This window comes from Mirounga leonina, unplaced genomic scaffold, assembly GCF_011800145.1.
Source record: "Mirounga leonina isolate KUSES-001 unplaced genomic scaffold, KU_Mleo_1.0 Mir_167, whole genome shotgun sequence".
Classification (NCBI taxonomy): Eukaryota; Metazoa; Chordata; class Mammalia; order Carnivora; family Phocidae; genus Mirounga; species Mirounga leonina.
The window spans coordinates 1118297-1141101 of record NW_023270422.1 but is presented as its reverse complement, the minus strand read 5'-3'; the positions used below and the strand labels follow the sequence as shown (position 1 = coordinate 1141101).

The 22805-nt window shown below is 44.6% G+C and overlaps 1 protein-coding gene across 3 annotated transcripts in view; it reads right to left on the bottom strand.

The window, feature by feature from the left end:
* Window positions 1-6391: 6391 nt before the first annotated feature.
* Window positions 6392-22805, bottom strand: part of RAB31 (RAB31, member RAS oncogene family) — a 142389-nt gene continuing 125975 nt past the window's right edge. For 2 of the 3 annotated variants that reach the window (XM_035013806.1, XM_035013808.1), the window contains exon 7: window positions 14509-17990. In XM_035013806.1, coding sequence (XP_034869697.1) covers window positions 17893-17990 — 98 coding nt within the window. In that variant the 3' untranslated portion in view covers window positions 14509-17892. Of the gene's footprint in view, window positions 7290-14508; window positions 17991-22805 lie in introns of those variants that run through there. The other variant, XM_035013807.1, reaches the window with a different exon arrangement.

Sequence of the window (22805 nt, the reverse complement as noted above, 5' to 3'; positions counted from 1 at the left end):
CTTTCCCCTGTGTCTTTTTCTCTGTTCCAGGATCCCACATTGCATTTAGTTGTCATGTCTCCTTGGGCTCCTCTGGACTATGACAGTTTCTCAGACTTTCTTTTTTTTCATGACCTTGGACGATTTGGGGGAGTACTGGTCAGGTATTTTGGACAATGTCCCTCAATTGGGGGTTTGTCTGGTGTTTTTCTCAGACCAGGGTTATGTGTTTGGGGGAGGAAGACCACAGAGGTAAAATACCATTTTATTTTTTTAAAAGATTTTTATTTATTTAACAGAGAGAGAGAGCATAAATAGGCAGAGCAGCAGACAGAGGGAGAGGGAGAAGCAGGCTCTCTGCCGAGCAGGGAGCCCGATGTGGGGCTTGATCCCGGGACCCTGGGATCATGACCTGAGCCGAAGGCAGCCGCTTAACCAACTGAGCCACCCAGGGGCCCTGGTAAAGTACCATTTTAATCACTTTATTATTAATTAAGCATATCAAGGGATAATATTTCAAAGTGTTATCAGCATGACTTATCACTGATGATGTTGACCTTGATCGCCTGGCAAGGTAGTGATTGTCAGGTTCCTCTGCTATAAAATTACTCTCTCTCCACTTTCCTTAATGTACTCTTTGGAAGGAAGTCACTGTGTAAAGCCCATACTCAAGGGGTGGGGATTATGCCCCATCTCCTTGAGGGAGGAGTATCTACATAAACTATTGGGAATTTTTCTGTTTGAGAGATCTGTCTCTCCCATCCTCCATACATTTATTTATTCAATCATTTATTTACATTAGTGTGGACTCATGGACATTTATTTTATTTTATTTTTTATTTTATTTTTTTGAGAGGGGGCAGGGGGTGGGGAGAATTTTAAGCAGGCTCCACACCCACTGCAGAGCCTGCCACAGGGCTCGACCTCACGGCCCTGAGATCTTGACCTGAGCCAAAATCAAGAGTCGGATGCTTAACCCACTGAGCCACCCAGGTGCCCCTGGAAATATTGGAAATATTTTATGCCTTGGATTATAATCCAGTACTATGAAATTTATTTGTTGCTCAAATTGTTCCAGCTTTGGCCATTGAGAACTCTCAGATGGTTCCTGTGTCCTTTTGTTGTATACACACCTGTGGTTTTGTCTGTTGAGCACTTCCTTACTTTTGGGCACTACAAGATGCTCCAGGCTCAGTCTGTAGATTCACTGCCATATCCCTAGAATCACCCATTTCTGTAATGAGCCCTGCTTCCTTTTATTGGAAAATGGTATTTAGAAAAACAAGATCTGAGCCAGGTGTGCTCATTGATACTGGGTGGCTTTGCCTTTAGACTAAGTGAGCATAACTAGGAACTACATATAGATGTAGCTAACCTGTGCCTACACACACATGTATAGTTATTTCTATGTCAGTATCCATATTAAGCTAAATATGAGAGTTGACTTTAATTCAGTCCTTGACTTTAATTCATTAACACGTGGTTCATTGTAGCATTTCCCCCAAGCTTGTCTATAACCTTCTATTCCAAAAGCAATTTGGTTCCCACTGGCTGCCATTCATTTACTAGTTTATTCAATCCCAATATATGTGTAGAATGGTTTCAGAATAATTAACCTGTCCCTCCATGGTTAACGACTTCAACACCTAGAGCCCAATGCTTATGTACAGTTCTTTTTGTCTTTAGGCTTATCATTTCTAGTCATTTCCAAAGTTATTTAGGTCAGCCTCTCTGTTCCCCCCCCCCGCCCCCCGCCACGCCACTTAGTGAAATTATACCATACATTTGTAATAGGTATATTCATTTGTCACATTCTGCATTCCATTCTGGGATCCCCTGCCCTCTGGGTCATTTTTTTTTTCAAGTTTGCATACATTAAGTTTCACTCTGTGCCATGGAGTCCTATAGGTTTGACAAAAGGGTAGTATTATTATTCATCCCTACAGTACCATACAGAATAGTTTCACAGCTCTAAAAAAATGTCCTGTGCTTCACCTAGTCAACTCCCACCCTCCTGCAAATTCCTGGCAGCCACTGCTTTGTCTCTATAGTCTTGCCTTTTCCAGAATGTCATATAAATGGGATCCTATTATATATAGCCTTCTTGGATTAACTCCTTTCACTTAGCAATACACGTTTAAGATCCCCCATGCTGATTTTTGTGTCAACGGTTCTTTTTGACCACTGAATAGATAAGAATGCATTTTAACTAAACTATGAGAAGCAGAGCTAAGACAAGCATTTGAGTGCAGGTAGTTTATTTGGGAGGTGATCTCTGGAGACATTGGTGGGGTGGTGGGGAGGGAATCAAGCCAGCTTCACCATGAGCATTAAGGGTGGCTCCCCCTGGGGGCTGGGGGAGAGTACAGAGCATACCTCAAGTGATCCTTCCTTCTTTCCTTTTGAACGCTCTTTCCAGGGACATTAAGTCAGGCACTTCTGCTTGCCCTGTGCACGAGCTCTACCTGTCCCTGCAGCCACCTGAGAGAAATGCAGGGGTTTGTAGTAAGTGGTTATTTGGGAAGAGAGGTGAGTGCTAACAGGCTGTGCATGGAGCACGGCGTCAGCAGTGTCTGACAAGAGAGCATAGGTTTGAGCAGAAGAAAGTTTTGTTTGTAGAGTCTGAAACCCTGGCACCCTGCCAGGATGGAGCTAAGAGCATTGGTCTGCTCCGACTTCGTGACTGTTTTTGCAAGAAAGAACCGGCATTCTGGAGAAGCGAGGCAGGAAGAGAGACCCCTCCCGGGCATCCTGTACAGCTGGAAGGGGACCCTGCACAAAGCAGCTTAACTGAGGAATCAACAGAAGGGAGTAGGGAGATGGAGTTTCCCTCTTCCGGTGGGTTACACACTGACTTTTCTGAACATCTAGAGCTCCAGAGAGTGGGCGCTCAGAAAGAAATCTGCTGGATGGCATTGCCACGGTGCCTTTGGTAGCAACGGTGGTCGGAGGCAGTCTTGGCAGACTCCCAAGGGCCTCAGGGGATGGGCTCGGATGGCCAGAAGGGGCCAGAGCAGGACAGGGGAGGGGAAAAGTAGATAGGCATGCGAAGGGGGGAGCACACTGAAGAGATACGGAAGCCCCCTATAGAAGAAGGAGCTCCATGGCCAGAGAAATGCTATTTGAACTCTTCTGGGGATCCAAGTGCATGCATAGATGCGTGTGTGGGTATGTGTATGTGTATGTGTGTGCATCCACCATAGTAAAAACACCAATTAATACCACTTCATAATATTTCGTAATATACTGGCAGATATTATTCAGTTCAACAACTTTTGTTGAGTATTTACACAGGATACAAATGAGGTTACACACCAGGGATAAAGAGGTGAAGAGACCCTGTGGATACCTCCTTAGGGTTTTTATTGTAATGAGGAAAACACATGCCAAAAAATGGGGTTTCTATTCCGAAATGTAAGCAATACCATTTATTACATATACAGACATATGCATATATATGTATTTATATGTGTAAATATACAAAATAAAGAGAAAACTTGGCTCAAAGGCTATCCACAACACTCACTATACTAATTGCTTTGAGCAGGTGAAGGGAGAAGGGAAATGGGTCTGGAAAGAAGATTAAAAGGGACTTCAGCTTTGTCAGTTAAATTCAATTTCATTTTGCTTAATTAAATATGTGTGTGCATGTATATCACCAATGCTTAGAAATGAAATGTTAATATTTGTTAATACATGGGTTTGCTGCATTAATCTTTGAGATGTTCTGTATTCGTAAGACTTTACATAAGTAAAGAGGAGGGACAGAGACTGGACGAGGGCCTCGATGGGTGGTGAGGATGGTGCCCCTCATGCAGGGGTCTCATGCTGCACTGACATGTCAGCTCCTGGAGAACAGGCACCTCTGCAGGGATTTAACTGGAGGATTCAACTACAGTTTTATGTGGTTCTAATCGCGTACGTGTTAACTGATAGAGAATATTGCTTCAAAAGAGAAGCAGTCATCACAGAGTCACTCTTCATTAAGAATTATTTTTTTTAAGATTTTATTTCTTTATTTGACAGAGAAAGAGAGCACAAGCAGGGGGAGCAGCAGGCAGAGGGAGAGGGAGAAGCAGGCCTCCCGCGGAGCAGGGAGCCCGACGTGGGGCTCGATCCCAGGACCCTGAGATAATGACCTGAGCCAAAGGCAGACGCTGAACCGACTGAACCACCCAGGCGACCCGAGAATTATTTTGTAATCAGATCAACAGAGCATGGTTGTGTGCTCACCACTAAAATATAAGAATGCTTATCTTCATAGAAGCCTTCATTTCAGCACTGATTGCTCTGAGTGTAAAGTTATCTACATTTCATATTTCCATCCTATTTTTTTGTCATTGATGTGACTGCTATTTAAGTATTTTTTGCTAAAGAGATCAGAAAACAATCAGTTGGGCAAGTCATTACACAGAGTTAGAGTCAGTTTCCCTTGGGTTTTACTAGGTTCACCCACCAGATCCTTCTTTCCTTTAGAACATCCCCCAAATCTGAAAGATGTTGCTGTGGGCTCACGTAAAATAAATACAGCCATAAATCCCATTTGAACATCTGTTATAAAATTATTTTTTACCTAGTTTGTCAGTGTCATAATAACAAACACTAGCAAAACTCCTAAAACATCCTAAGTGCTTTGGGGGCACCTGGCTGACTCAGTCGGTGGAGTATGTGACTCTTGATCTCAGGGTTCAAGTCCCACACTGGGTGTAGAGATTACATAAAAAAATAAAATCTTTTTTAAATAAACATTCTAAGCACTTTGAGTGGCAAGGTGGATTGATAAATCGCTTATGATTCCTTCTATTTTTCTAGATTACCCAAAAAGTCAAGAATGGACATTTTTAATGGGAAAGAACTTTTTTTTTCTTTTAAATTCCAAGTGAATGCTTTTCTTTTCTACCTCCAAATGACTGTCACATGGAGGATTTGTCATGAACAATCAGTATTTTATCTAAGGTAGGGATCTCACGCCCTTGTACCTCATTCATTCCTCATCAGCTCTAGGCACAGTGATATCTATGTTTTGCTCAAGAAAGAATAGACTATTGACTTTACTCAGTCCCTTTGTCCTAATATTTAATCAACATTTTTGTCATTGGAAAGACTCCTGGTATAACATTTAAAGCTCTCCTGTGTGAATATTTACTAGAAAAGTCTGTTTGGAGATGCTTTGGTAAGATTCAGGTGAGTTGTCAGTTTGATGGTTTTAATATCGATAGGTTGCTACAGAAATTTTAAAAATGCACATGACCCAGCTCCTCACTCCTAGTGCAAGGACTTTGCTCTTTGCCCTTGGTTCCTTGACTCTCCCAATACCCACCTGCTAAAGACAACCAGGTTAGCAGACTCCAGAGTGTAGCTGGATAAATAGCACCCACAGTGAGGCAGAGCAAAGCAACAGTTCCCATTGAACATCTCTTGGCACGTGAATTGTGGCTTTGATGCTCAGGGTCACAACACTGACCTTCCTGGGAAGGACCCAAGCTCATCCTCACCATAAGTGAGTGTGGCATTCCATGACCACTTAGTGACTGGATGGATAAAGGCATGAATGGATTACAGCATGTATAATAAGAAGCCATTGAAGAAGGTTTACATGAAAAAAGTTAACTTAAAAAAATTTTTTGCTAACATTATCTTTATTAGGATCTGGCAGACCACCACCCCTACCTTGACCTCTGAATAAAGAAACAGGAGAGTGGTAAAAGAAACTATTCCTGCAAGACTTTTCCAAACCATCCATACCAGGTACAAAATCAAAACCCGGAAAGTAAGTGTTTAAACCAAAAAAGAATTAAAATGTCACACCCCCACACTTCATCCTGGCCACCCAGCCTTTCCTGTCAACACCATACATTGACTGAAATGATGTCACATGGCACAAATCCATAAATCCTGCTTAATCCATGTGTAAGCTTCTTAAAGATAAGAGAGATTTCCTTGGCCTCTCCAGTCTTTGGCCTGGTGTGCAATGTACCAAACACTCAAGGAAAACTTGCCTGTGAGTTTCTCTTCTTTCTTTTTTTTTTAATTTTTAAAAATCTTATTTAAATTCAATTAATTAACATATAGTGTATCATTGGTTTCAGAGGTAGAGTTCAGTGATTCATCAGTTGCGTATAACACCCAGTGCTAATTACACCACGTGCCTTCCTTAATGACCATCACCCAGTTACCCCATCCCCCCACCCTCCTCCCCTCCACCAACCCTCAGTTTGTTCCCTAGAGTTAAGAGTCTCTTAATAATAAATAAAATAAGTCTCTTATTTTATTTTTCCTTCCCTTCCCCTATGATCCTCTGTTTTGTTTCTTAAATTCCACATATGAGTGAGATCATATGATACATGTCTTTCTCTGATTGACTTCTTTCGCTCAGCATAATACCCTCTAGCTCCGTCCACATCGTTGCAAATGGCAAGATTTCATTTTTTTGATGGCTGCGTAGTATTCCATTGAGTTTCTCTTCTTTCTTGATCTTCTGAGGTAATACCTAATTAACTGAGTATAGAGCATTAAAATGACAATTTAATTCTAGACTCATCGTATTGAGTGAAAAATGTACTACCTAGGGTAAACATTGTTTGACTTTAACTTACGGGCTAACCTGCTACCCCAAACTCTACAGAGATTAGAAGAAGGGCTGTTACTCCCCCGGGGAAGACATGAGAAAGCTCCTAGAAGCCAGGAGAGAGGAGCAGATAGGGATGGCCTTCCAGGGCGGAGGAGAGCCACGGTGCAACCATGTGGTGAGGCGGGAGGGGGCGGGCCCCAGCCTATGCTGGGGAGAGACAGAGGCCAGGTCCAAATGAGAGGGATATTTCAGCACATGTCTTAGACTCGGAATTTCATTGCATTTGCAGTTGCGTCACAGAAAGTTTTGAGGAGATGCCATAATCTGATCTGTACTTTAGGCGATTCAGCATCTCAACGACAGACTTGTGGGCCAAAGACAGACCTCAGAGATCTGCTAAGGAGCCATCGCAATAGTTAAGAGAGAATATATCAAAAGCCTACACTCGGAGAGGGGAAAGAGGGTTAAAAAGGTTCAAGAAATTCCAGGAATAGAATTTCCATCGTTTGACAAACACCTAGGGGAAGTTGACACAGACTCTCACATTTGAAGTCTGAGCCACCGAGGGACTGCAGGGCGGGCAGCGACAGGTGACCAGGTGGAGGAGGTTCTGCGAGGACCCAACAGGGCGTCGGCACCTGGAGCGGGGCACCCATGTGTGCACCCTCCTGGCAGATGACAAACAAGTTCCCATCTCCTGAAGGAAGCCAGGCCAGACCACAGTTTGGAAGTCAAACACCTAGAAGCAATAGTCAAAATCATCAAATTGGATGAGATCATAAAAAGGGGGGATCAATTGAGCAGAATCGGGAGCCTGTTTGCAGGAGCCACCTGCATTTAAGCAGCTAGGAGTCTAAGAAGATTGAGCAAAGGGAAATGAACAGGTGCATGAAAGAAGTTAAGGGAAGCATAGAGCCCAATCCAGAAAAGGAAGAACTGCGGGGGGGGGGGGGGAGGTCCACACCCTCAAGTTCCTACAGGGATGCAGGGAGAATGAGGAGAGAGAGGCAAGTAGGTAGGTGGTCCCTCCATATATATATCCCTTTGAAAGTGCAGGATGAGGGATAGCGGCCCAATTCTAAATTCAGGTGACGAGTGAATGAATAGAAGATCAAGATTCTCTTTTAAGGATTTCATTAGTGTGGAGGAGAGAGAGAGGAGCTTGGGGGGAAGGACATGGCGGGCAGCTGATCACCTCTAGAGAAGGTTTATGGGTATATGAAAGTTGACGACAGGTGGGAAGCAGCGCAGGAGGACTTTAAGACAGAAGAAAGAAAAAACATGGGACATGCTTTAGAAGTGAGTTGGGGGCGCCTGGGTGGCTCAGTTGGTTAAGCGACTGCCTTCGGCTCAGGTCATGATCCTGGAGTCCCTGGATCGAGTCCCACATCGGGCTCCCTGCTCAGCGGGGGGTCTGCTTCTCCCTCTGACCCTCTTCCCTCTCGTGCTCTCTGTCTCTCATTCTCTCTCAAATAAATAAAAAAAAATAAAATAAAAAAATAAAATAGAAGTGAGTTGGGATCCTTTTCCAAAGGACGAGGAAAGGAGAGGGAATTAGGTACCCATCAAGAGAAAATGCGAGGTGAAGGAGAGCAGAGGAGGCTGGCCGCTCTCGGGTCACCCAGGCCCGCTTGGGGACACCGGTTTGGCACTGGGTTCTCAGGAGCATATTCAGGGCCTTGGGCCCTGCCGCATCAAAATTGCGGGACCCTGATGCCAGTGTAATTTCAAAAAGCAGGTTAAGAACTTTGGTCAGGGCTGAGCAAATGGTGTCAACATCAAGGTCAGGGATATGGAAAAGATCAATCAAGCTGCCAGAGCAGTGGGTCAAGGAGAGTCACGCCTACACTTTGGGACCAGATAATAGTTCCTTGAAACCAGCAAATCTCGCTAATGGAGAGATTTGGCCCTTCTGGCCTGAACTGCTTAGCCTTGAGCTGCCCAGCCCCCGCTTCCTCCGGAGAGCTGGGCCTCAGCAGGGATGGAGGTTACCCTGCGAGTAACCACGAGATTGAGAGTCAGTGAAGCGCCCCGTGCTCCTTCCGCACAGATGAGAACAACAGTGCATCCCCCCCAGATTCGTTTTACGGCTGAAATGAGATACAACTTGAAAGTATTTAGCTCGCGGCAAGTATTCAATGAAGGTAGATCTCCTTTCCTTCCGTGCCTTTGTATTTACAGAGCTTATAATGAGAGCAAAGAAAGGAAAAAAAGAGAAGGGGGTCAAAAGCTACAAAATCCCAGTTATAAAAGAAATAAGTCCAGAGCACATCATGTACAACATGGTGACTATAGTTTATAAAACTGGATCATAAATTTGAAAGTTGCTAAGAGGGGACGCCTGGGGTGCTCCGTCGGTTAAGTGTCTGCCTTTGGCTCCAGTCCCGATCTCAGGGTCCTGGGATGGAGCTCCCTGCCCAGCGAGGAGCCTGCTTCTCCCCTCTCTGCCCTTCCTCCCCCACTTGTGCTCTCTTTCTCTCAAAGAAATAAATAAAATCTTAGGAAAAAAAAAAGGTCGCTAAGAGAATAGATCTTCGAAGGTCTCATTACAAGGAAAAAAACCTGTAACTACGTGTAGTGGTGGATGTTAAGTAAACTTATTGTGGTGATCATTTCAGAATAGATACAAATAATGAATCGTTATGTTATATACCAGGAACTAATGTAATATGTCTATTATACCTCAAAAAAGCTCTTTCCTTTTTTTTTAATAAAAAAAGAAAAAGAAGAGGAAAGAATAAGAGTAGCTAATGTTTGCCTTCTGTCTCTCTTACTAATCTCTGGTCTTGGGCAATTTACTTAACCCCCTGTGCCTCAGTTTCTTCATCTGTAGAATGGAGGTAATACTGGTGATGGAGTAATAGGGTAACAACAAAGAGGGTGGTAAAAATAAAAAGAGGCAATGTGCTGTAAAACGCCTGGGACGGTGCCCGGCACATAGCAAGCGGCTGTATTCACGTTAGCTGTTCCTGGTTCTGCACTTTTGCTTGGTGCCAGGATGATAAAAAGTGCTTTCTACAGGGTGAGAGCCGCGCGGACCCGCTCAGAAGCCTTGGCTGGGGTTGCCATCTGCATAAACAGCAGCTGCCTGGAGCTCCCACGTGGGAAGGGCTCTCGGCACCCGCTCGCCCTCCATCCTCAGGACACACCTGTGAGGGAAGTGCTATGACGAGATCCTGGTAACTTAGATGACACCTGGGGGCAGGTGTCTGCAGAATTCCGAATTTTGTTTGGATTTTATAAAAGTAATGCAGTGCCTCTATTATGAACACCCGGCAGAGTCAGGGATGGGATCCTAGAAGCAAACACCAGAGTATTTCTGCAGTTAACAGTGCAGATATTCACCCCTGGCTGGAGAAATAATGACTGTAAACATCATCGGATCAGCTCAGATCTAGTTTTACTCCAAATGAGTCCATGCAAAACTGAGGAAAAACCTCTCCACTCACGGAGCTCTTCGGATTCCAGAACTGGGGAGGAATTATTTTCTGCATTTTGCATACAAGGAAACTGGGGCTTAGAGACATTAATCTGCCAAACATCCGACTGCCAGCAAATTACAGAGCTGGGGGGTCAGACTCAGGTGGACTGACACTACATTTCTTTTCTTTTTATTTATTTTTAAGATTTTATTTATTTATTTGAGAGAGAGTGTGTGTGCATGCACTCACGAGCACAAACTGGGGGAGGGGCAGAGGGAAAGGGAGAAGGAGACTCCCCCTGAGCAGGGAGCCTGACACGGGGGCTCCATCCCAGGACCCCGGGATCATGCCCTGAGCTGAAGGCAGACGCTTAACGACTGAGCCACCTAGGTGCCCCTAGATTCCTTGATCTTAATCTATCACATTCCTTCAGGGAAAGGAACAAAAATAAGAAAGTGGCAACTAGGTCACTTCACAAATCCAGGGCAAATGTTGCAGCCAGTGGCCTAACCGTGGCCACGAGGTGGTCTGGACTAAGCCTTACACAACAATTCCACTTAGTGTTGACATCAAACCTGTGATGTGGGCACTATCCCCATTTGACAGGTGAAAACTGAGGCTCACAGAAACCAAGGAACTTGTTCAGGATCTTACAATGAGTAAGGGGTGGGCTGATTCCTAGCCCTGTGGTCACCGGGCCCCTCCCAGTCAAGCTGCCCTGTCTACCCTTAAAGGAACATCTCCTTCTCATTCCTGCCATTCTTGGTTTCTTTTGTCTTTTCCCTTATATTTGTTTCCTCCTTTATAAGCTTGGAAATTGCATACGTCTGATGGAGCACGGAGGGCTCATTCAGCACCAGCTCATTGTAGCCCTTGACAAATACTTCTTGGATGAATGGATGGATGGATGGATGAATGGATGGATGGATGGATGACTTTACCAAGACAGCTGTGATGAGATACTTATCCAGGAACTCCTGAGTTTTCTGCCCCACCTCTCCAACACCACCTTCCACCTTGCTAGATGGGTAAGAGGCTAGACCAGAATGACCATGTGTCCTAGTGTGCCTGAGACTCTCCAACTTAATCCTGTTGTCCCAGCTTGATAGTAACAGCATCCCCTTCACTCTCAAAAGTGCCCCAGTTGGGGCAATAAAGTCTTCATGTAAGCAGAGGATTTTGGAACTCGAAAAGGCAAGCCCTGACAAAGATAGTATGAATTATAGCCTGCTTCTCCTCACTCCCACACCCACTGGGCTATGGGTAGGGAGCAATGGAGAAGTTGAGAGAGCTCACATGCAGATACAATCTGAGTAAGGTGGGCCCAGCACCAACTTCCCACCAGCCTCCCAGAAAGAGGAATGAGAACTGTACCCCACCGCAGGCTATCATCAGGGAACCCCAGTAACACAACCCCAGCAATAGAGGGAATCTTCTGGGGCACCTGGGTGGCTCAGTCGTTAGGCGTCTGCCTTTGGCTCGGGTCATGATCCCAGGGTCCTGGGATCGAGCCCCGCATCGGGCTCCCTGCTCTGCGGGAAGCCTGCTTCTCCCTCTCCCACTCCCCCTGCTTACGTTCCTGCTCTCACTGTGTCTGTCTCTGTCAAATAAATAAATAAAATCTTAAAAAAAAAAAAATAGAGGGAATCTTCTGCTGACAGAGCCCCCCACTCCAGCCCAGGCTGTTGCCCTACCAATCTCTGAGGACCCCAGAGGAGCTCATGCTTCCATCCAAAATCTTCCCAGAAGCTTCATATGGGGTGCAAAAGCAGAGTTGAGGGGGGCTAGGTGCACAAGACAAGACAGAGAGAGACCACTGTGTGGGCCAGACAATGAGACTCAGGAACACTACAGCAGCCCTCCAGAAGCTCCAGTGCTTTCTGGCCACCCCTTCAGCCACCCCTGGGAGAAAATGAGGGTTCGATCTTGAGAATACACTTAAGCCCATAGTGATGGAAGCTACTGAGTCGATGAGGTCAAACTAGCTGGGCAACCACATCCAGCTTTCCACATTACACAGAAAGGGGGCTCAAGGTAGAAATGAAGATATGGCAGAAAAAAGAAAAGAGTACATTTTCATACCTCTGACTCTTGTGGCCGTATACTGATTTTGAATACTGTCATTTTTAATGATTACGGTATTCTATTTTATGGTTCTATTATAATTTATTTATTTAATTTTTAATTTAATTTATTTTTTTATTTTTATTTAATTTCCAATCATAGATTATTTGGATTATCCCAAGCTTTCATTATTATAAATGATACCGGGACAAACACCTTAGTATGTGCATATCACTAATGAATAAATCTGCACTAGCCAGCTCGCACGACATGAGGTCACTTGAGCAGTGTACGGAGAGGCCCCCCTGGCAAGGAAATGGGGCGTCCTGCCAAGAGCCCCGTGAGGGAGGCAGTCAAGACTTCAGACGCTGCAGCCCCAGCCGACATCCCCAATTCACCTGTTAAGGACCTCGCACCGGAACCACCCAGCTAAGCTGTTACCAAATCCTGCCCACAGAGACCATAAGATATAGGTGTTCATGGTTTTAAGACACTAAGTTTTGGATGAATACATATTCAGTAATAGGTAATGTGTATGTATGTTATACGTATAACACATACATATATACGCATATATACACACACATATGTACATACACACAAACACAAAAGCACATACACTTAATTCCTACAAATAGAAAAACAGGATTCGTGGGTCATAGGATGTAGTCTTTTCAAATGTCTCAGATACACATTATCAAACCACTTTCTAGAAAGACTGGATTTGCACTCTTGACAGGCATGTACAAGAACGCCCATCTTCAGGATGCCTGCCAATGCTCGGTATTATCTGTCTGGTGTCTCCATAAACACTGGAATGAAGGAGAAGAGGGAGCTTCATGGATGTACAAGAAGCCAGTGGAACCACATGGGGCTGTAGTCTCGAAACTTCAGAGAAGACGCTTCTGGAGACAGAGCTCATGAAATTAGGATGAGATCTCCCTCCTCTTCTAACCTCAAGCCTCACTCTTGGGACAACATTTGCTGAGCAGGAAATGTTTAATGACTACTCAGAACATCCACAGGCAGTCCTCGGTCGTCAAGCCGAGTAAAGCTCTGGACTTTCTGCCCTTGTTCTCCAGAGTCCATAAGTCAACCAGTTGTTTTGTAAAAACATGTGAGGTGCCTTAGTGCACAACTCCTCAGACCGTGGCTCCTATGAAATAAACCCCCAGGCTGGGACAAAGCAGGACTGACGGACGGGGGAGAGGCAGGGCCGTCTGTATAGAATGCTATTGACGAAGAAGACTGGGCTGCACATTTTCGGGCTAAATCCAACAATCCGTTGGGCTGTTCTAAAACATTTCCCCACATTGCCATAAAGGGGTAACCACTTCCTAGGAGATGCAAAAGAGAGGCTTATTTTCTCACAAAACTGGAACACCGGGTCTCTTGGTGAGGGTGGTTTTTATTTTGTTTCTTGTTTGATTACATATTGCAAGCAGCTTCCCAGCACGGGAGGGACTTGAATGCTGAGTACACGAGGCACTGCCTTCCTCCCTCTTCGTACTCTTTTCCGTGTCCATCGACACATCAAACAGTGCTTTGCACACAAAGTACAAGATGCACAGGCATGCGAGAGGAAGTCTGTGTGGGCAGGCGGGGGCAGCTGGGATGATGAAAGGATGGGCCTAAGTCAGCCTTGTAAAATTTACTGAGAATTAAGTTGGCAATTACACTTATGATTCTTTCTAGCACATTTACAAAGTCAGCTTCATCCTTCATTGTTTCTTGTTTCCATGGCCTCTCTTTCAAATAACTTAATACAGCAAAATGCATTGACTAATAAAGCACATACCTTGAAATTACCAAATGCTATCATTTTGTCATATTGGCTTCAGATTTTTCTATCATAAAATTAATAGAAATTACTGCCAGTTAAATGTCCTTTGTTCCCCTCCCTGATCCTGTCTACTTGCTGCCTCCCCAGAGGTGAGCACTATCATGAAGTTGATGTTTTGCTTTCTAATTCCTCCTTTATTTCTACACACACATGTTCACAAACAACATTCATGATTGTTTTTGTGTGAATTTGTATGCGTTTGTACTTCTTTAACTTGCTTTATTCACTTGTTCAGGCCACAGCTCTGTTGCTCAGGCTGTGCGCTGCATTAACTCCTGAGGTTCCATTCACACAGGCCACTAGGAGAGTGGCTCCCTTGGGGGTGTGCAGTATGTAGCCCTGCACGCCACGTTCTGTTTTGAGATACGTGGTTGGTTCATGAGAGATCTTGCATTCATTTTAATTACCACACAGTGTTCATATGTGGTTGTGCCACATTTTATTACTGATTTCCTTAGGGGAAGACATTCTGCTATTGCAAACAGTGCCAGTGAACACCCCCTACACACGTCTTTGTATGTACCGGTACCCAAATATCTCTGGGGAATCACCATGCTTTATTCTGAGGTAAATGTGATTTTCTTAAAAAAATGATCCTACTGAACATTATAAGAAAAAGACAAACTTGGTAAAACTTACAATATTTATTAGTATGAATCAGTGTGTGTTAAACCCCAAATAACATATACAGTTGGGTGATGTTGAGGGCAGTGCCTTACTATAGAATACAAGGTGGAAAGGTCCTAATTGTCTGCAGCAGCGTCTTCTATATGTGAGAACTGGGTCCAGCCCAGCCAGAAGCCCTTTACAGAAACACAAGAAAAAGGAACGGTTTACACGACAGAGCACTGACATTAGATCACTGGGTCTGCTTTCAACAGTGATGGCTGAAAAAGTAGACCCGATGCTGAATGGATCTGAATACAGCTCAGAGCCCTTTAGTTTATAAGCCAGCTTGTAATTCGAGTGGCTGCGAGCATTGCAGCAAGTGAAGTCCTGTAAGAGGAGCTCGGCTTCAGCCAGCGCACGCCATAGTCCTTGACCGTCAAGGAAATACTTCCGTCATCCAAACCTCCCTTGGCAAATGAATTCAGTTCTCCTTGGGGCACAGCCCTTCCGTTGGCTAAAAGTTAGTTTTAGGTCTTCAACCTTCTCTAGTCTGCAAGGTAACGTCATCTTGAGCACCCTGATGTACCATTTCAAGTATAAAATGGCAAGTCAATTATGTACCGACCTAAAATGTGTGCATGACTCCAGCGCCACCTTAGAGATTCCCACAGGGAAATGACCCCTATGAGAACCCAGGCCTACACTGTACAACACACAGGCACGAGCCAGACTCAGCCAGTGAAATGGATTACATATCGGTGTCACAAACACAAAATCATATTTACACATATATATGCCCATGGAAGGAAAGAAAATGGAGGGGAAAAAAGCAAAGTTTGGAAAATTATGTGAAGGATTTACATTACATGAAACTACTTGACATTTTGGAGCAATAGTCAATTCCAGGCTTTTACACGATATTACACGGTTAGAGTTCAATGATCAGAACAGCCAGAAAGTCATTGCAAGACAAAATAAGGGAAGAAAGCAAGCTTCATTGCAGACAAGGCTAGGGCGTCAATCTGCCCAGGAGCCTCCATGTTTATACGAATGCATGTGTGCCCAAGTGCTGGGTACTCTTTCCCCAGCTGCTGCGAGTAGTGATTACATACACATTGTCATCCGACTGGCTGGAAGAGTTAAGGCAGTACAGAAAGGTAAAAGAGTGGTTCACACCCTCAATGTGCTTCTGAAATAAGACCATGGGCTCATTCGTGGGTTGCTCGCTCCACGTGATTAACATCAGCTCTTTCATGCAAGATGCAACCACTAGAGACCCCAACCGGGGCTTGGAACCCCGCAGGGACGTGGACCGCCTTAGCTGCGCAACCTGAGCGGCTGTCTAGAGATAGACCGAGGTTCTCAGGGACAGCTGGAGGAGGAAAGGTTCCACAACGAGCCTTCATGCCCCCTGGAAAGATGTCATTCAATTTGCAGCCCCAATTTTTTAACTTTCGGAAGAGGCATGATCATCACTTGGCCTGCAAGCAGAATCATGCTGGCTACTAGTAAAGTTGACAATGTGGAGAAAACCCTAAAAAGCCTGGCAAGGGCTCTGCCAAGACTTCCAAATGCCACTTGCTAGCAGTTTTTAAGTGCCAGTCTCAGAGAGCTAAGAGGCACTCTCGAACCAAAAATAAGTGTTTCTGGCCTGCACATCCTAAGATTGTCAAACTATTCTTGCAAGCTGAGTGAAGCAGTGGTGATAGCCAATTGACAGTATATTGTTGAGTTTTTCTAGAAAAAAACAAACCCTAAATCTGTGATTTCAACCTGTTTTCTTGATTGCGGTCCCCATAAAGGAGTGCAAACTCGGCCGTGACTCTCTCAAGGGCCCTTGCTTTTCGTTGACGGCAATCTCACCGTCTCTACCTGTCAAGAGCAGGGTGGGCACAGCCATGACAGGCCTCCGAGGAAGCAGCTCACACTGTTACTGGAGTCTTGAGGTCTTTTGTCGGCTCACCATCTCTCTCCTGGCTTTTATGTTATAGGTTTTCTATTAATGTTTGCTGGCCGAAAAGGTACTGGCTGGCCCTATTACCACACTGCCTGATTAACCATTCCTGGGACCAGCCAGTCTTGAGTTTCCTAGTCCCCACTGAAGGCATGGATCCAAATGCCCTTTAAGAATTTCCTCCCAATATAAGCCTTAATTGGAAACCAACTGCTTCTTGATCCCAGGTATTTATGGAAGTTAGAATGGTAATAAGATTTGGATTTCTAGTGGAAATAGCTTTTCTTCCCTTCTGTGCCTTCTTTCCCTTTCCTTCCATTGGATTCAGACATCTTTCATCAATTGAGCAGACAGGGAATCTAGAAAGGAAGGTTTTATGAAAGCCTACTCTCAGCTAACTAATGGGCATTCTAGGGTTGGACCTCTGGTGAGTCCTACCTCCCAGCTGCCCAAGCTTGGCATCTTCTAAAACACTTTCTCCAGTTTTGTAATTTGGGGGGGTGGGTCTCAAATCTTAAGGTGCTTCCTCTGGCTGGCTTTCCTGTAACCTACTGATTGATAGTATTAGAAATTTGCCCTATGATTTAGACTCAGACATCCTCCGGCTAGTTTTCCCCCTGGATATGACACCATGACATACTGTCTTAGTAAAACCCTACTCCGTGAATTAATCTTCTGTAAGAGAGTGGGAATTTATTACTGTGGAGATGATGCATCCCAGGCAGTCTCTGGAAAAATATTTATATGCTACATCTGTCACTGTTTACACAGTAACTACTCAAATGACTCTTTCAAACTAGGCCTCCTAACCCCCAAACTGCATGAACTATCTTAGTCAGATTTGGTTTGTTTATATATGACTAAAACTTAGAAAAACAGGCATCAAGTACAAGTCAGAGATGTAGACAACAGTTTCTAATACATCTTTCTCCACTTTCATAATGGCTCAAGTCTCTAGCTTGAGTGATGATCCAATTACACTCCACTGAAAGGTAAATGGAATGAAATGAAATGAAACTTTCCGTGAAGTCTGTCCAGGTAACAGAGGGAGTGGCACTGGGGAACTTGGTGAAATTGGGCTGAGGAACCGAGGAAGTCAAAGGGGAAGGCCACCTCAGAATCTCACACACAGATAAGCCAGTGAGACGGCTGTACAAATTGAAGAATATTTTAAGGTTTTTAACAACAACAAAAAACTCAACTGTACTTACTACCTAACATCTGTTTCCTCTCATGCTCATTTCATACACCAAAGGCCATTTTGTGGTAGTATGGCAGATTTTTCTGGAGTTTTCTAAAAGCCTTTTCCAGGGACATTTCCTGCCCCATCGCTTCAGGTCTTCCAGGATGCCAAGCCAGCATCTCTCATCTCCCTACGCGGGGTGCCAGGCTGCCAAGAATGGGAGGTCGGCTCTGGCTTCTTAAAGTACAGTGGGCCATGGCCCACGGGTCAGCAGCACCGCCGGCTGGCTTGCGTGGCTTGCTTCCCAAGTTTGATTGCTCCATTGTTTCCATTTTCATGGGGGTCCAAGGGTGGGATCTGGCGACCTGGAACAAAGAGGAGGCCAGTATTGATTTCCTTTTTTCTAGTCGACACCATATACAGACTGTGACCCTGCCTCAACACCTCCACTTAATGTTTGGGTTATACAGGAAGTAGAGGGGTCCAGGAATGTCTCTTCCTCCCTCCCTCCCTCCTTCCTTTGTTGCTCTGATGCCTGAAGTCAAACTCCTGTTTGGAAAGTTAAGGAAAAGTAAAAGCAGCTTCCTGATACCATGGATTTCCCTGGATTTGGAACCCCATGCTCCTGAGTAAGGGAGCAAGTCCCCATCCACTTTCTGTGCATCAACATCAGCTCACTGCTTCCTCCCCAGCCCTCCCCCAGGTGTGCCCCACTGCTGTGAGCTGCCTCATGGCAGCAGGGCTTCCCTGGTAACCATGAGGACTCAGCCTTCTGCTTCTTCAAACAGAATTATAATCTTCCTAGTAATACCATTTGTTAACACTTAGCTCCCCATCCGTCATCCTGCCATGCACAAGTCATCTTATTTTTTTTCAAGATTTTGTACATTTATTTATTTGGCAGAGAGAACACAAGCAGGGGGAGTGGGAGAGGGAGAAGCAGGCTCCCCACGGAACAGGGAGCCCGATGTGGGGGCTCGATCCCTGGACCCTGGGATCATGACCTGAGCCAAAGGCAGACGCCCAATGACTGAGCCACCCGAGTCATCTTATTTTTACTTAATGTAATTTTAAAAATTGTCCTAGAGTCTCTGTAAATAAAGGCAAAGTAAAAATTAAGAAGGCAATGGTGGAGGACAGGGAGGTGGTAGCTAAAGGGTATGCAGTTTCTTTTTGAGATGATAGAGATATTCTGAAACTATTGATGAACAGCTCTGTAAATATACTAAAAACCATTGACTTGTACACTTCAAATTGATGAAATGGACAGTATGTGAGTTTTATCTCAATAAAGCTTTCTTTGGAAAAGGCAGTGGGATCTGGAAATAACAAATATGTGTTTAGAACTTCACCATTTTCAAAAACATTCCCGGGCACTTAAGGCTGTGAGGTCAGTGTGATGGCTGCTATTATCATCATTTTACTAAGTCTCAGAGAGCTCAGGTCACAGGCTGCATGCAGGTCACGTCCACAATAAAGTGGCGCAGGTGGTTCTTTGATTATCTTGATTTTCTGATGGGTCCCAAAGCCTGTGTATTTCCCGTTGCACCAGGTTCACTCTCTCTGCTACATTTCTATCCCCCATAAAAAGCATGCAACCCTAGCTCTAAAATAAAGGTTGTTAAAATCAGTTCATCAGTGTATCAGTTTACTAAGTAAGCAGTCATTAGAAATGGAAGGGAAATTAGCTCCAAAGACAAAGGCCTTCAGTGCAAGTGGAGGTTACCTCCAGATCATACAGAGAGTCCAATCATCCTGGGTACTTCTGCACCAGGAGCAGAAATAGTTAATGACCAAGGTATGGTGCACTGTGTACACTGGGGGCCACGGCCACTTATCAAACCTCAGGCATAGAGATTAAGGTCATTGGCGGGTATCCAAAATCCAAAATTAATTGTAGAGCTCTTCATTTGAGGATGAAGCAGATGAGAAGGTTGTAATAATTCTGAAGCCACTATTCAGGCCGCTGCCTGGAAGCCCACAAAGCTAAGCAAAGCTGTCACTCGCCGTTCTCAAAGCAGTTCAGCCCTGACCCAGAAGCAAATGAGAACGGAAGTATATATACTTTCCTCCTTTGGACCTGCTGTGTTTTTTATTAGTCGTAATTAAGAGGAAGTAAATAAAATGCCTCTTCTACTTTGTCAATCTTAAGCAATGAACAGAGGGGAAAGCTCCCAAGGACTACCAATGCTCTGATTTATTTAGGTCTGATCTTGCCAATCAAGTGTTATTTACTCCTCCAGAGCAAGTGCTGTGTTTTGGAGGGACAACGGTGTCACGTTATATCATTATTTAAATTTGTAAGACTTCAGATGCCTCCTGAATGTGTTTGCTGCTGCAACAGAGGCTTTGGCTTTTGCATCTGAAATGCTCTGGGACAAAATTATAATTCTGATTGGTGCAAGCTGTGGCCCTAGTTAATAAAGCCAAGTACTGTCCCCTGATAAGTAGTTTTGACAATATCAAAATCAACATCCTACACTAACACCAACTTCATGCTATTCTTATGTTGTTAACTCTACAGTTAGCCAAAGAGTGGGGTGCCTGTGTGGCTCAGTTGGTTAAGCATCTTCCTTCGGCTCAGGTCATGATCTCAGGGTTCTGGGATCGAGCCTCGCGTCGGGCTCCCTGCTCAGCAGAGAGCCTGCCTCTCCCTCTCCCTCTGCCACTCCACCTGCTTGTGTGCTCTCTCTCTCAAATAAAATCTTAAAAAAAAATAAAGTTTGCAAAGAGCATTATGCGTTTAGCCCTCCTATCCGTGACTTATTCTACATGCTTCATGTCGTAAGATCTTTTCCTACGACACATACCCCAAATACACAGAAAGCTTCTGCATACAATACACATTGAAGTCACAAGGGTTGAGTGAAAATCTAGAAACCAAGAGCACATGGAAAGCACAATGGGAAGGTGAGGGCAGCCTGTCGCCATCCCTCTTTGCCCTGCCTGTCCTCCTCCCTTTTTCCCACCTCCCACTTCTCTCCTCCGTGGACAATAAGCAAGGCAATGTTTAGGGTGCAAGATCCAGTAGACCCAGAGGTCATGCCTCAAGAAGACTCCTTTCTTCTTTGTTTTAAACTGTTAGCTGCGTTTTTGAACGAGTTGTCAAACCTGGCTTCTTAGAGGCACCAGGTCAGTCCTGTTTGTCTTCGGAATATTCAAAATCTCACTTATTAGAACAATGTGTTTCTCAAAAAGAGAGTTACAGCAGTTTCCTTAGACTTCGTTTTTCTCCTCTAGTAAAAGGGCTCTGAGATCTGAGAGTCAGTGTCACAGTTAAGTGAACTTGGATAAGCTATTTAACATCTCCAAGATGGCCTTTCCTTACCAATAAAAAGACCATGAGAAATTAACTGGACAGCCGCTCTGCCTTATCGATCTGTGGCTCTCACCAGTATGGAAGGAACGAACAACCATGAACGGGTCCTGGGGGTGTCTCAAGTGGAGTTTGCTTGGGGAGAAGGGTTCAGGTACAAGGGTGGGGACCCATCCTACTCTCCTACAAAACACAACCTGGGATCCCCACTTCAAAGTGAGAAGAAAGGAAACGCTTCCACTTTAAGGTAGAGGTTGAGGAAGGCTGGTCATAACAATGAGGCGAGTACCTTAAAACCAGAAGGAAGCCAACAGCGCTGTGAAAACACACGAGCCCCGATCTTGTGATCAGAGTTATTTGGAACTTACTGAAAGGTTAAATGTACTTAGACAAAAGAATGGTTCCGGAAAATGGCCAAGGCGTTTTGTACCAAGGCGATCACACAATTGAAACTGTATTAATTACAGGGGCACAGAATAGGACAAATACACACACACACACACACACACACACATCTGAAAGGCTCTGAGCATCACCCTCTGCAGGTTTCTATTCTTAAAAAACATCCTTTGAGTACACAATCTCCATAACAAGTCATCCTGGAGTAGAAATCCTAAACCAGGGTGTTTATTTTAATAAGGTTTGGATTGTAGAGGATTCTGCTTGGGAAAAGTTAAAGGACTTTTTTTTTGAAATTCAGTTTTCCTGAAAGTTGACAGCCTAGAGAAAAAGCAGGTTTTACAAATGATTCCTCAGGAATGCAATATGTGAAAAAACAAACTCCAAGCCTATAAATTTGATCATGGCTCTGGACCGGGGGCTGTCATGCTTTCACACACAACAAAAATAAAGCAGCGTGCTTGGCTGCAGCTGTTCTTTTTCCTTGTGTGGAGGACAGGCCATTCCCTGTGTGAGCCTGGAGGCCTCCCTGAGATTTCTGAGGTTCATAGGCTTCTCCCCTTTCACGGCAGGTCAGGATTTACTCAGCTCGGCTACCTTCTGTTGGGCGTTAGAAGTGCTGGTAACTGCTGTCTAACTTCCATTTCTTGATCCTGATTTTCTGAATCATTCCAATTCGTAAATTGACCAATAGGACTTGGCAGTATTTACCCCTGATAATGGCCTTTAAGCCTCTCCATTTGGGGGGGAGGGGGTGTCTCTGTGGAACACTGCAGTGGCTCACAATCATAGAACACTGCCCTTGGAATACAGAATGAGAGTGGGGGCAGGGGGCCGGGCAAGCCACTTGAGTCATTCTCTGAACTGTCCTTTTGCTGCTGTAAAGAAGATAATATTGGAATTACTAGATGACCTCGAACATTAGAGTCTAGACCTGACAAATGAGCTAACATGCTATGTGGGACCAGAATGGCTTAGGAGACACAGAGTGAATGGCGCCAAGAGACTTGCAGGAAGTCCAGTCAGGGATAAGGAAAGCCTTGATCTGGGTGCCATGAAGAGAAGCAGAAAAAAAAGATGGGAAGGACTATGGGAAGACACTTCACAGAGAGATGGAAAAAGAAAAGCAAAGATCAATGTCTAGGTTGCTGAAGGCATGGTGATGTCCACAGAGATGGAAAAAGGGGGAGGTCACCATAGGCTGTTAGTCCCAAATGCCAGAGGGCTTCAATATGGAAGGGCTTAAGTTACTCTAAAATCATTAGACTTCCTTACCATTCAAGGGCATCTTTTCCTTTTATTTTTCTTTTTAAATGAGTAGACTTTCTTTCTTTCTTTCTTTCTTTCTTTGTTTCCTTCCTTCCTTCCTTCCTTCCTTCCTTCTTTCTTCTTTCTTTGTTTCCTTCCTTCCTTCCTTCCTTCCTTCTTTCTTCTTTCTTTCTTTCCTTCCTTCCTTCCTTCCTTC